We start from the raw sequence: 12,965 nt of genomic DNA on the forward strand, positions 1-12,965 counted from the left end.
ATGGCATACATTTTCCTTTCACCCTAAAACATTCCTACAAACAAGCACCAACTAAATACCCAACCACTAAAGAAACAAACCAACCTTATTGTTGGGTCACTGTTTGAGGTAATCCAAACACCTGCAAAATTGTTTGCATAGATTTTATTCTCTATGAATTGTCCTCTTCCTTTTTCATGAACATAGATTCCTCCAGTCTGACCGTGATGGATTTCACACCGAACTACTGTAGGGTTGGCATAAGCTTTGACCTCAAAGCCAGCTATCCTGTTTCTATGTATGTTGCAGCTTTCAAAATAACCCTACAAAAACAACACACAAAGTTTTCTGTAAGAAAATCTTAAAAATATGAGAAAAGATTATAGTTTTAAAATGCTCTTCCTAAAACTTGGGAATCTAAAAAGGAAAAAAAAAGATAGCCATGTCTACAAAAAGTACCATTATTGCTATAGATCTAGGTAATTACATAGCCATAATCACTGTAGCATAAGCATCTTCCAAGTAAGTAAAATGAAACAAATACAGAAAACCTTATTAATTGAGAAAAGATTTCTTTGTATTTCTATCTATTAAGGAATTTGTGTGTTTACTTTCAGTATTCTAGTGCTGCTTATTTGAAATTGTCTTACACTAATATTGCTGAGAGTCAAGTTTAAAAAAACACATACCAAAATTGCTATTTTAAGAAATTGCTCTATTGAATCTGTATTTTCTTAGTTTATCAAATTGAACAACATAAAAAATTACTTAAGACTTTACTTATGTTTCCCAAATACACTGCAATCAAAACCAAAATAAGAACTAGTTTAGGTGCTGATTCTGAAAAGTGATTAATTTTATTAGACTTCACTGTGACTGTTCAAAATAAAGTTACTGCTTATAAGTCTTCAAAATTGCACCTGAAAGGCCTAATCCAGGAAAGTACCAAAGGGAGTTAATTAAAGGGAACTGGGTGCTTAACCAAAAAAAAAAAATCAATCTAAAAGAGCAAATTATTCCACATGGAAAATTGGATGAGGGGAGAGGAGAAGAGGAGCATTCAAGGAGGATTCCGTTTCCAAAACAAAAGTTTATATGTCTTCTTTTCAGGCCTTTTTCTTGGTCCTTATTTATTATTAGTGATCTGTGAAGAAACAGGATCTGCTGCTACCGCTGAATCCCTAAAGTCATATTCTTATTTATGGTTTCAATCATTTCCAGAGCAAATAACTGTGATGTTAAATTGACACATTATTAGTTCATGTGAGAAAAATTCAACAAACATCTTTTAAAGAAAAGGATTTTTTTTCGTGAAAACATCCCCAGTAGTAATAAAAGATTTAACACATCTTAAGTGTTTTTCAAATGATTCCCCATGAGATGTCTGAAAATCTTAAAATGAAAGTTGAGTACTAATGAGAAACAATTTAAGAGTAGGCTACTCAAGTTAGTGAGAAAAATCTTTAGAATCTAGCTATATGCATGGCTGCAATTATAAAAACAAACCAACCAACTCACTAAAATGGCATAAGCAAAGGGAAAGAATATTTGTACTATTTGCCCTACTGTCACCCTCCAATTACTAGTATTTTCTTACTGCATTTTAGTGGAGAAAAGAGTATTTGAATTACTCATTTACTTCATTTCCTTTTTAGACTGGCTTTCAGAATTCCAACCCCCCCCCCCCCACAGTTCATAAACTGCCTTGATCAATGTTTTCAATATAAACTGAAAAAAACAACAACATGGTATAATCTTCTTTCACAATTTCGGGTAATCAAGGTAAAGTTTGAAGACCTAAATGACACCCTTCCCAAGAAAAAAGCCAACATTTCCAAGAGTGACTAATGACTTGGGATGTCCAACTTCAGACACCCTAAAAAGGGCTGCCTTTCAATGGCAGGTACTGACTGAAACACAGTCGCTTTATGGGGTGTGACGTTTTGGGGCTTACCCAGGCCAATAAGGTAGGAGTTCTCAACCTTTTCCTTTCTGAGGCCCCCCTCAACATGCAATAAAAACTTCAGGGCCCAGCAGGGGAATGGGTGAGTGGATGGGTAGGGACACAGGGCTCCAGGCTGGGGTAGGGGGCTTTGGGCATAGGCATAGTTTGACTTCTATTTTGGGGGGGCAGGGACCAGTAGGGGTTGGGCCAGCTCTGCACAGCATGGTCCAGGAAGGCAGCACCACCTCCACCCCTTGGATTCACCTCAGCAGGCCACCCAGCCTGTCTGGATTGTGTGTGGTGGGGGTTCAGCTCATAAAGTTTGAAAACTGCTCAAGGTACAAGGAGGGGATAGTTAGAGGCTGTGTGCAGGCAGGAAGGTAGCTCAGGATGCCGGGAGGGGACAAGTAGGGGCTGTGTGCCACGAAGGCTCCCCTGTGGTCACTGCTCCCCAAGAGCAGTGCCAACCACAAAGCGGGGTCTCCCTGCCTGGGCAGCTCTTACCGACTGCGTGAGCTAAGGAGCAGCCGCAATCCCGGGCACCAGCTGCAGGTAGGGGGAATGCCATGGCTGACTGCTCCATGACACCAGCCAGAGCAGCAGCTGTCCACACTGTCTCACTCTGGCTTCCTGCCTCCGACCTGGCCAGGGGGTGTCGCTTCAGGGGCTGGGAGGGGAAGGGCGTGGAGCTGCCCCCAGGACTGCCCCATTCTGGCATTGCAACTATGCAACTAGTGCTCGGGGTTTCAGCCCTGCGGCGAGGGGCACAAGAACAAATAGTTACAGAAAGGTAGGTAACCGTTTTTTCTTCGAGTACTTGCACGTGTCCATTCTAATTTGGGTGACTAGCAAGCAGTAGACTTGGTGGTGGGCTCAGAGTTCAAGGAAAGCCAACTGTAGTTTGTACTGCTCGGCCAAAGTGGGGGTTGTCTCTGGCCTCCTGTGTGATAGCAAAGTGCGTTGAGAACCAAGTCACTGCTCTACATATCTCCTGCATCGGGACCTGTGCTAGGAAGGCCGCTGAAGAGGCTGGAGACCTCATGGAGTAGACAGTCAAATTCAACAGAGGCGGAACGCCCAGGAGATCGTAGCATGTTTGCATGCAAGATGTGTTCCAAGATGAGATCCTTTGGGCAGAGTTGGGAAGCCCTTTAATTCTGTCAGCTATTGCTATGAAGAGCTGTGGTGACCTACGAATGGTTTGGTCTGTGCAATATAAAATGCCATAGCACGTCTGATGTCCAAGTAATGCAGGTGTTGTTCTTCCCTACTTGCATGAGGTTCAGGGAAAAAGATTAGGAGAAAAATTGGTTAGTTGTAGTGAAATTGGGACACGACCTTCGGTAGGAATTTCGGGTGTGGCAAAAGTTGTACCTTGTCCTTAAAGACGACTAAATAGGGGAGCTCTGCCATGAGGGCTCAAATCTTTGACACTCTCCTGGCCAATGCAATTGACACCAGAAAGGTTTCCTTCTACAAAAGAGGTAGCAGAGAACATGTCGCCAGTAGCTTGAAGGGTGGCCCCATGAGTTTCTAGAGGAAATTCACATGTCACATGAGGGAAGAGGTTCCCTCATCTGAGGGAAGGTCCCCTTCAGACCTTTGAGGAAGCGAAGTACCATTTCATGAGACAATACTGACCTACTGTTGACTGTCAGGTGGAATAATGAAATGGCCACCAGGTGGACCTTTATAGAGGAAAGGGCCAGGCCCTGCTGTTTCAAAGATAAGTGGTAATCCAAGATGAGATGGATGAAGACTGCATTGGCAGGACTCCATGTTCGGATGACCAGAGGGAGAACTGCTTTCACTTTGCATGATAAGCTGTCCTCGTGGAAGGCTTCCTGCTGCCCAGGAGAATTTTGTGGACTTGCTCCAAACAAGCCTGTTCATTGAGGTTTAGCCACACAGATTCCAGCCCATCAGGTGTAGAGTGCTGAGGTTCAGGTGGAGCAGCCGACCATGGTCTTGAGAGATCAGGTCTGGATACAGAAGGAGCTCAATTGAGGTCTTGAGAGAGAAGGATGAACAAGTTAGGTGTACAAGTGTTGCCTGGGCCAAGCTGGAGCTATTAGTATGACCCGAGCCCGGTTCTGCTTAATCTTTGTCAGCACCTTGTGGATCAGCAGGATGGGTGGAAAGGCATAGAAAAGGTAATGAGATCACTTCATCAGAAAGGCATCCATCATGGAGCCTGGGCTTGACCCCTCAGGGAGCAGAACTGCTGGCTCTTCCTGTTGGAACATGTAGCGAACAGATCTATGTGGGGTAAACACCACTTGTGGAAAATGCTCATTGTAACATCTGGGCGTAGGGACCACTCGTGATCAGTGCAGAAGGACCTGCTGAGGCCGTCTGCAAACTGGTTCTGCACCCCTGGCAGGTATGAAGCCTCGATCTCGATTGAGTGCTGTGGCAAATTGCCGGCACTACTATGATGGGTCCTGCGCTTTCTCTTCTTGTGGGGGTGTTCAGGGTGCCATTTCTTGCCACTGATCTGGAGTATTAACTGTCTCACTAGTATCCCAGAGAAGTGGGGTGGAGAGGGAGGGACCTGGGCCCGCCCTCTATTCTGGGTCCCAACCCAAGGGCCCTAGGGATAGCAGCAAACTACTTGAACTAATGATTCCTTCCCCTGGGCTACTTCCCTCTCCAGCCCTTCAGCTTGTGGGGTGTCCTGCCCTCTCTCTGCTCGGGCAAGGTTTCTCCCAACCCTTCGTGTCTGTGGAGTCCCTCTACTCGGTACAAGCTGGGTTTCCTTTTACCTAGGGTCTTGGTCTTCTGGCCCACCACAGCACTTTTCCAAACTCTCCTCTGCTTCCCTCCAAACTGCTCTCTGTTCCAACACCACAACTACTCTGTGCTCCAACTCCTCCAAATTGCTCTCTGCTCAAACACCAAACCACTCTGCTTCAATTCCTCCAACTGTCTGATTCAAGCAGGGGAGTTTTATCAGGTGACTGGCTTCAGGTGCTCTAATTGCCTTAATGGGCTTCTGGTGCTCTAAATAAACTGTAGCAGCCTCTCATCATCCTGAGGCTTATGTATCTCCCATATATCACTCTCCTGCTGCCCTCTAGCCATGCTATATCACAGTGCGCAATGCAAAACTCCCACAGACGGACTGCCTCCTGACACGGGGGGGAAGAACGGGATCTGCCCGGTCTGTTGATGTAATACATGGTTGATGTATCGCCCAGGAGAATCGAGACTGTCATGTTCCCAATGTGGGGCAAAAACGCCTGGCATGCTAATCGGACGGCCCTGAGTTCTCTGATATTGATGTAGAGCGATAGATCCTCTGCGGACCAGCAACCTTGGGTCCTGAACATCTCCAGGGGGGCTCCCCAGTCCCGTGCTGAGGTGTCAGAGACCCCAGGTATGCCGATGGCTGAGGTTTGTGAAGTGAATCCCTTTGCAAAGTACTCGGCGATCCAACCACCATGACAGGGAGCCGAGGATATGAACAGGCACTGTGATAACCCTATCCAGGTGCTGCCTGGAGGGGGAATACACCGTGGTGAGCCAGGCTTGGAGAGCTTTGAGTCTCAGCCTCGTATGATGAACCACATACATGCACGAAGCCATGTGGCTAAGAAGGCTCAATCAGAGTCTGATCATTGTGATTGGGTGAGCCTGTATGTAGTGTACTAACTCCGATATTGCCTGAAAGCGATCTTCCAGAAGAAGAGCATTTGCCAGATGGGAGTTAAGGACCGCCTCAATGAATGCTTTTCTCTGAATCGGTATTAGGGTCAACTTTTGTACATTGATTAGAAGGCCCAATGCCTGGAACGTTGATTGGAACCAGAGGAGCTAGTGAATGGGAACGGCTCACTGAGGAGTTTTGCGAAGGAGTTCTCCAGGTGAAGGAGGAACGATTATGTGACCCTGGGGGTAAGTTTGTTGCCTGTACTGTGTGTGTGTGTGTGGTGCACTTGCTGCTTGACTTAGAAATACCATATGGTCTGTTTGGGGTCTGCGTGCTGACAGTGTGTGTGCTGAGCCTAGCGGCCTGCTAGGCAAGGCTGAGAGCTTCTTAATGAAGCATTGCTCCCTAAGCCCTTTAGCACCCATCAACTTTTAACCAGGGGGCAGGGCAGGAACACCAGTTAAGTCCAAAGCAAACTGCAAAGAGCTACAGAAGGATCGCTCAAAACTAGGTGACTGGGCAACAAAATAGCAGGTGAAATTCAGTGTTGATAAATGCAGAATAATGCACATTGGAAAATGTAATCCCAACTATACATATAAAATGATGGGGTCTAAATTAGTCATTCCCACTCAAGAAAGAGATCTTGGAGTCATTGTGGATAGTTCTCTGAAAACATCCATTCAATGTGCAGCGGCAGACAAAAAAGCAAACAAAATGTTGGAAATCACTGAGAAAGGGATAGATAAGAAGACAAAAAATATCATATTGCCTCTCTATAAATCCATGGTATGCCCCCATCTTGAACACTGCATGCAGATGTGGTTGCTCCACATCAAAAAAGATATATTGGACTTGGAAAAGGTTCAGAAAAGGACAACAAAAATTGTTAGGGGTATGGAACAACTTCCGTATGAGGAGAGATTAATATGACTGACTTTTCAGCTTGGAAAAGAGATGACTAAGGGAGAGATGATTGAGATCTATAAAATTATGACTGGTGCAGAGTAAGTAAGGAAGTGTTATTTACTCCTCATAATACAAGAACTAGGGATCACCAAATGAAATCAATAGGCAGCAGATTTAAAAACAAACAAAACATCCTCTTTGCCAGAGGATGTTGTGAAGGCCAAGACAATAACAGGGTGAAAATAAAGAACTAGATAAATGCATTGAGGATAGGTTCATCAATGGCTATTAGCCAGGATGGGCAGGGATAGTGTCCCTAGCCTCTGTTTGCTGGAATCTGGGAATGAGCACCAGGGAATGGATCACTTGATGATTACCTGTTCTGTTCATTCTCCTCTAGGGCACCTGGCATTGGCCACTGTCGGAAGACAGGATATTGGGTTAGATGGACCTTTGGTCTAACCCAATATGGCCCTTCTTATATTCTTATAACGCCACTTGAACTTGAGACCTGCCCTTGATGAAGTCAGTCATTGAGGTATGGGAATACATGGACTCCTCTTGAGAAAAGCTGCTACCACTGCAATGCATTTGGTGAAGATCCTCTAGGAATCCACCAGATGGCTCCTTGACAACGTCAGCTTGCAGACCTAGGTTAGAGACCACTTGCTTCAATAAGTGCTGGTGGGCTCTTAGGTCATCTTGTGGAGAAGATCCCTTGAGCATCAGCTCATTCTCTGGTGAAGATGAGGAGGAGGCATGTGCTGCCATAGCATCCAATATAACCTCCTCCTGAGGACCTCAGGTCCTGGTAGCTGGTACTGGTCTCAGTGCTGGCTTTGGTACTGGGGTGTAACTGAGAGTCAGTGCCGGGCCTGTGCTGAGACCAGCTCCAGCAATGGGTTGTGGAGTCTCTCAGTGCGCCACCAGTGCTGCTGAGTCCGCGAACGCATGGGGAAGAGCGCCTCACACTAGTGGCTTGACCTAGGGAAAACCCCCATGGGTTCCAAAAGGGCCACTGTAAGGGTGTCAGTCCCCACGGGCCAGGTATTCTGGGGCATCATTGCTCCTGGTGCTCCCGAAGTCAAAGATGGGTGCAGGGATTGGTGCGTAGCCTCCAGATGGTGTCGGTGTCTTGAAAAGTCAGATTGGGAATTTGACCTTGAAGATAAGGAGCCAGCGAATACCACTAGGGGAAAAAATTCCTGACAGCTGTGCTCACGGCACACACACACCTATATTGGAATGGACATGTGCAAGCACTCGAAGAACTGGTCTCTTGCAAAATGGCTGCCATCTCTCATTGTTCTCAGCCGAACTGAAGCAACAAGATGCCTCGAGTGAGCAAAAAAGGCCACTGTCTTTATTCCTCTATTCTCCACAGAGCTCCACTCTGCTTAACATAACACGGAGCCACCATGTTTCCTAAGAGTAGCTTGGCCTCACTTCTATTCGAAACAATGGGTGCAGAGCAACGGAAGCTGACTTTTTTTCAGGTGAGGTAAGGAGACAGGGAGCAGAGCTGAAGGTGCTGCCTACTCATTTTCAGGAGACGCCCAAAAGCTATGGTAAGGCAGAATTTACTTAGGAAAGAGGAAGACCCCCAAATTGTTTACTTCACTGACTAATTCTATTTGGGAGATCAGAATAAAAGAGAGAGAAGTAATTTCTCTCAGGGTGTGGTATCCAGCCTTTCCACCTATTCTGGGCACCAGCCATCACTGAATAAAGTTATTTTCTTATAATACAAGTTGAGAGCTAAATAATACACTACTAGGAGGCCCATGCTTTGAAAACAGATGTTTATTTCAATGTAAAGGAAATTCACAAGTAATATTCTGACTGCTCCTTTCAACAGCACCAATAATTTCTGGCATGTCATAAATTCAGCTTTGTCCTTTGAAGCCAGTTTTAATGTGGTTGATTGTTCTTCTCTTTATCCATGTAAGAAATTGTGAAGCAAAGCTTAATGCAAGAAAGGGGATACATCTTTTAGAAACTTCAAGGACTGCTTACTGAAAATCAATCAAATCAATAAATCAATCTCCACTTGCTAGTTTCATTACAGAGTTTTGTGGCATTTGCTGACGGTTCAGAAAGTTGCTGCAAGATTTACAAGTACTATGTTTTCAGCATTCAGCACTCACATTTTACAGTTTTATTTGTTCCATGTTAAGCAACATATTGACTAAGTATTCCTCTTCTGTTTAACGACTATACCTTCCCCATCAAAGCACCACCTAACATCTTTCTTAAGAACAGCAAAAATACTGCTCTTAACTACCAAACTGAAGTCTCAGTTACTGGGTTTTTACTTCTTCTAGAGTGCCTTTCAAAGAAAAATGAAATGACTAAGACTTTTCAAAAGCTCAGTTTTTATTCAATATGGTTTTAGGTACTAAGTTATCTTGGATGCTTTCATGCAGGGTTTTTACAGAAATGTAAGATTGTACAGTCTCTGAAAAAATAATCAATTTTTGTTATTCCTTTGAAAGGTTGCTAGCCTGAAAAAGGAGTATGCAACAACCAAGTATATGAATATAGGAAGGGATTCATCCAAGCAGGTCAATCCTCATACTCTGTTGTGGCAGAAGAAAGAGCCTAGAAAAGCGCCATAGCTATCTGATGGAGAATCCCCACAGCACAGGCACTGCAAAAGGATGCCATACTGGCCTTATGCTGAAATCCTCACATGCCCCAACTGTAGGGAATATGCTAGGGGAGACAGGCCAGCTGGGAGGGATTTGCTGGGGCTGGGCTACTGCGCACAGTACTATGAAGATTCTCTTATTGATGCTGCTGCTGGACTCCACCATCCCTCAACAGCCCAGCACCAAACACAAATCGTGGCTTGAAGCTACTTTAATCCCTCCACCTCCTTGGCTGTGCCTGAATATAATGTCCAAGAAGTCCAACACACAACAGTACCTATAATCTGTATAACATGTGACCTAATCTCAGCAGCTAATCACTAACTAATTACCAGTGAATCTTTACAATATGCCGCCCCTGCTAGCTGCCAAGGCTGGAATACGGTCATTCATGTAAGCCTGTAAGTACATTTATTTTGCTAAATGGGCATCTCTAACCATGTCGCTATGCCTAAAAAAGCTATTCCTCCCTCCCCGTTCTCTGTGGAGTTAGATATCCCACAGTGCACATGTACATATGATCATGGAACCGTTACTTTGTATGCCCGAATCTCTGATGATTCTATCCTTGATAAGTTAGCTCTCCTGTACTTGGAAATATCTAGATGAGGTCTGGTTTTAAAGTCCCAGTGCTTTTTCTTTTTTTCGGGGGGGGGGAGCGGCGAAAGAAGGGCACGTTAGGTACAGAACATCATTGTCCTGGTATCTGAATGCTGTGAGCTATAGAAAAACTGCATTTACTAGTTCTCTAGTATAGAAAACCATACCCAACATGCAAAGTCCAAGGAAGAAATAAAGACACAGTGCATTACCTGAAGATGAAAAAAGAAAAAATGATTACCTATCTTTTTGTAACTGTTCTTCAAAATGTGTTGCTCATGTTCATTCCATTTTAGGTGTGTGCGCGCCCACGTGCACAGTTGTCGATTTCTGCCTCAGGGCTAGCTGTGGCACTCTTTGGAGTGGCGCTCCCATGCGGCGGTACATCAGGCACCGCCGGCCCTGTGCCCTCTCAGTTCCTTCTTGCCGGCAACTTCGCCAGAGGGGGAAGAGGGCAGGAAATGGAATGGACCTGAGCAACATACCTCAAAGAACAACAATTACAAAAAAGTAACTGTTTTTTCTTAGTGCTTGCTCATGTCAATTCCATTTTAGGTGACTCACAAGCATTATCCATAGAGGTGGGCTTGGAGTTCACAGCTTATCTTCCAGTACTGCCCTATCAAAGCCAGCTTCGTCCGAGGCCTGCTGGGTCAGTGCATTGTGGGATGTAAAGGTGCATACAGATGACCAGGTGGCTGCTCTACAGTTGTCCTGGATAGACACATGGGCCAGAAAGGCTGCCGAAGAGGCCTACGCCCTAGCAGAGTAGGAGGTGAAAATCGCCAGAGGTGGCGCCTTTGCTTGGTCATAGCAGAAGCAAATACAGGCAGTGATCCAAGAAGAAATTCTTTGAGCTGATACAGAGCGACCTTTCATCTTGTCGGCCACAGTGATGAATAATTGCACTGAATTATGGAATGGCTTGGTCCTGTTAATGTAGAAAGCTAGGGCCCTCCTGACATCCAGGACATGTAGCCTGCGCTCCTCCTCTGATTTATGCGGCTTCAGAAAGAAGACCGGTAAGTAAATGTCCTGGCTCAAATGGAACTGAGAGATGACCTTAAGAAGAAAAGCCAGGATGGCCTTAGCTGGACCTTTTCCTTGTAGAAGACCGTGTACGACAGCTCTGAGGTGAGTGCCCGAATCTTGGATACCCAGCAGGCAGACGTTGCCACGACCAGGAACATGACCGTCCAGGAGAGGAGAAGGGAGAGAGCAGGAAGCCAAAGGCTCGAAGGGAGAATCTGTGAGCTGCGATAGAGCCAGATTCAAGTTCCACAGAGGGACAGGGTCCCTAATATGTGGGTAAAGGCTTTAGGCCCTTAAAGAAGGGGGTAGCCCAAAGAAACTGTGTCGAGCACCCAGCTGTCTGAGGTGACACAGGACAAGGCCAACCAGAAAGGACAGAGGAGGTTGAGGAAAGGGAGGGATGTATCCAGTACTGTGGCTGGGGCGCCACCCTCAAAATGGCTGCTTCTGGCCTCCCTGACTTCAGCCGAGTGAGAGAAGGACAGATAGCATCTCTTAGGCCCTTTACCCTTGTCCTTTCTCCTGTAGGAGCCAGATTTGGGAGCCCCCCAGGACTTAGACTGTTGGAGGACGAAGAGGTGGAGGTCAGAACAGCTTCCTGGACTGCTGAGGAGCGTGTAAGCCCTGGGAGTGGAGGATGGCTCGGTAGTCCTTGAGCCCATGGAGCCTAGAGTCAATCAGCTCAGAAAAGAGCCCCAAACTCTCAAATGGGGGGTCCTGGATCGTGGCCTGCATCTCCAGGGACAGCCCAGAAGCCTGCAACCAGGAGCTGCATCTCATGGCCACTGCCAATGTGATCACACTGGCAGCCAAGTCCGTTGCATCTCAGGCCATCTGGAAGGCTCACCAACGTGGCAAACCCTTGGGCATGATCCTGTGGGCGGGCCTCAGTGAACTTATAAAGTGCGTCCCACAGGTTAAAGTTATAACGTCCCAACAAGGCCTGGTGGTTAAGGACCCTAAACTGTAAGCTGGTCGTTGAATAAACTTTCCTGCCAAAAGAGTCCAGTCTTTTGGCCTTTTTATTCTTTGGTGTTCCACTGGGGTGGCCCTGAACCACCCTGTCTTTTGTGTGTGTGTGTGCGTGCGTGCGTGCCCGCGCATGTGATGAGTATATAGATACTCGAAGCCCTTTGCAGGGACATAGTATTTCTTTTCTGCTGAATTCGACGTCAGCGGAATAGAGGAGGGGATTTGCCACACTGATTTGGCTATTTTGAGCACCCCTGGGTGGACGGCCAATGCAATCTTTGCAGTATGGTGGTCGAGATGACATTGAAGAGGTTGTCTGCCTCCTCAGCGACCTCCTCAATAAACAGGCCAAGGTTTTCAGTCACCCGTTTAGTGAGGGCCTGGTGCTCCTTAAAATTGTCTGGGGAACTGCTGGTATGGGAGGGTCCAGCCACTGCCTCGCCCAGGGATGATGAGAATGATTGTATCACCTTACGGATGGTGTCCTCCCTTCCCTTGTCAGAGGAGGGCTCCCTCGGTGCTGGGGTACGGTGCACGGGATCAGCCTCTGCCTTGTGCCATGTTCCAATTGCGGTACCGGTGGTACCTTGGCCGGTTTGTCTGATGCAGCCAGGGAGAGCAGGGAGTACTGGACAGGCATCACCGGCACTACCCATGGGTTCCAATATGGCCACGAGGGGGGGAGGAGGGGGGGAGCCAAAGGCCCTGCTGCGTTGGCACCGTATCTGGTGTCACCTCAGTCTCCCGCATTGGTGGGGAATTGCCCGTTCTCGGTGATGGCCTGAAATCGTGGTCCAACCCTGACCACTGTCTCTTCGGTGACCATGGCAGGGCCGTTGGGGCCTGGGTTTGCCTACTGACCCCGGTAAGTGATCAGTGGGGGAACAGGGAGTAGTACTGCCTGCTGGAGGAATGGTACTGGGTGACCATGAATGACACCGAGATCCTGAATGAGCCCTCTGGGACGGAGACTGACGACAAAGAGACCTTCTGGGAGAGGGTCATTGGTGTCTAGGTGACCTATGGCCAGATGGTCATCAGTACCGAGGAGTGGCACCACAAATCTAGAGTCCTTGCCTAGTAGGAGGGGATCTCAATGGAGATCTAGGCTTTCTGTCCGGCGAGCTAGGCTGCAGTGCTGGGTCCTGAGGTCGCAGCGATGGGGACTTGCATCTGCAGTTCGGCGACCTGGGGTGTTCTGCCAGTCTATACTGCAGCACCCTGG

The 12,965-nt window shown here is 46.9% G+C and overlaps 1 protein-coding gene across 9 annotated transcripts in view; it reads right to left on the reverse strand.

Moving 5' to 3' along the window:
• Nucleotides 1-12,965, reverse strand: part of FBXO11 (F-box protein 11) — a 192,200-nt gene that overhangs the window by 10,215 nt on the left and 169,020 nt on the right. For all 9 annotated transcript variants that reach the window (XM_050951809.1, XM_050951808.1, XM_050951804.1 and 6 more), the window contains one exon: nucleotides 85-302. In XM_050951809.1, the coding sequence (XP_050807766.1) occupies nucleotides 85-302 (218 nt within the window). The remainder of the gene's footprint in view (nucleotides 1-84; nucleotides 303-12,965) is intronic.

This window comes from Gopherus flavomarginatus, chromosome 4 (assembly GCF_025201925.1).
Source record: "Gopherus flavomarginatus isolate rGopFla2 chromosome 4, rGopFla2.mat.asm, whole genome shotgun sequence".
Classification (NCBI taxonomy): domain Eukaryota; kingdom Metazoa; phylum Chordata; order Testudines; family Testudinidae; genus Gopherus; species Gopherus flavomarginatus.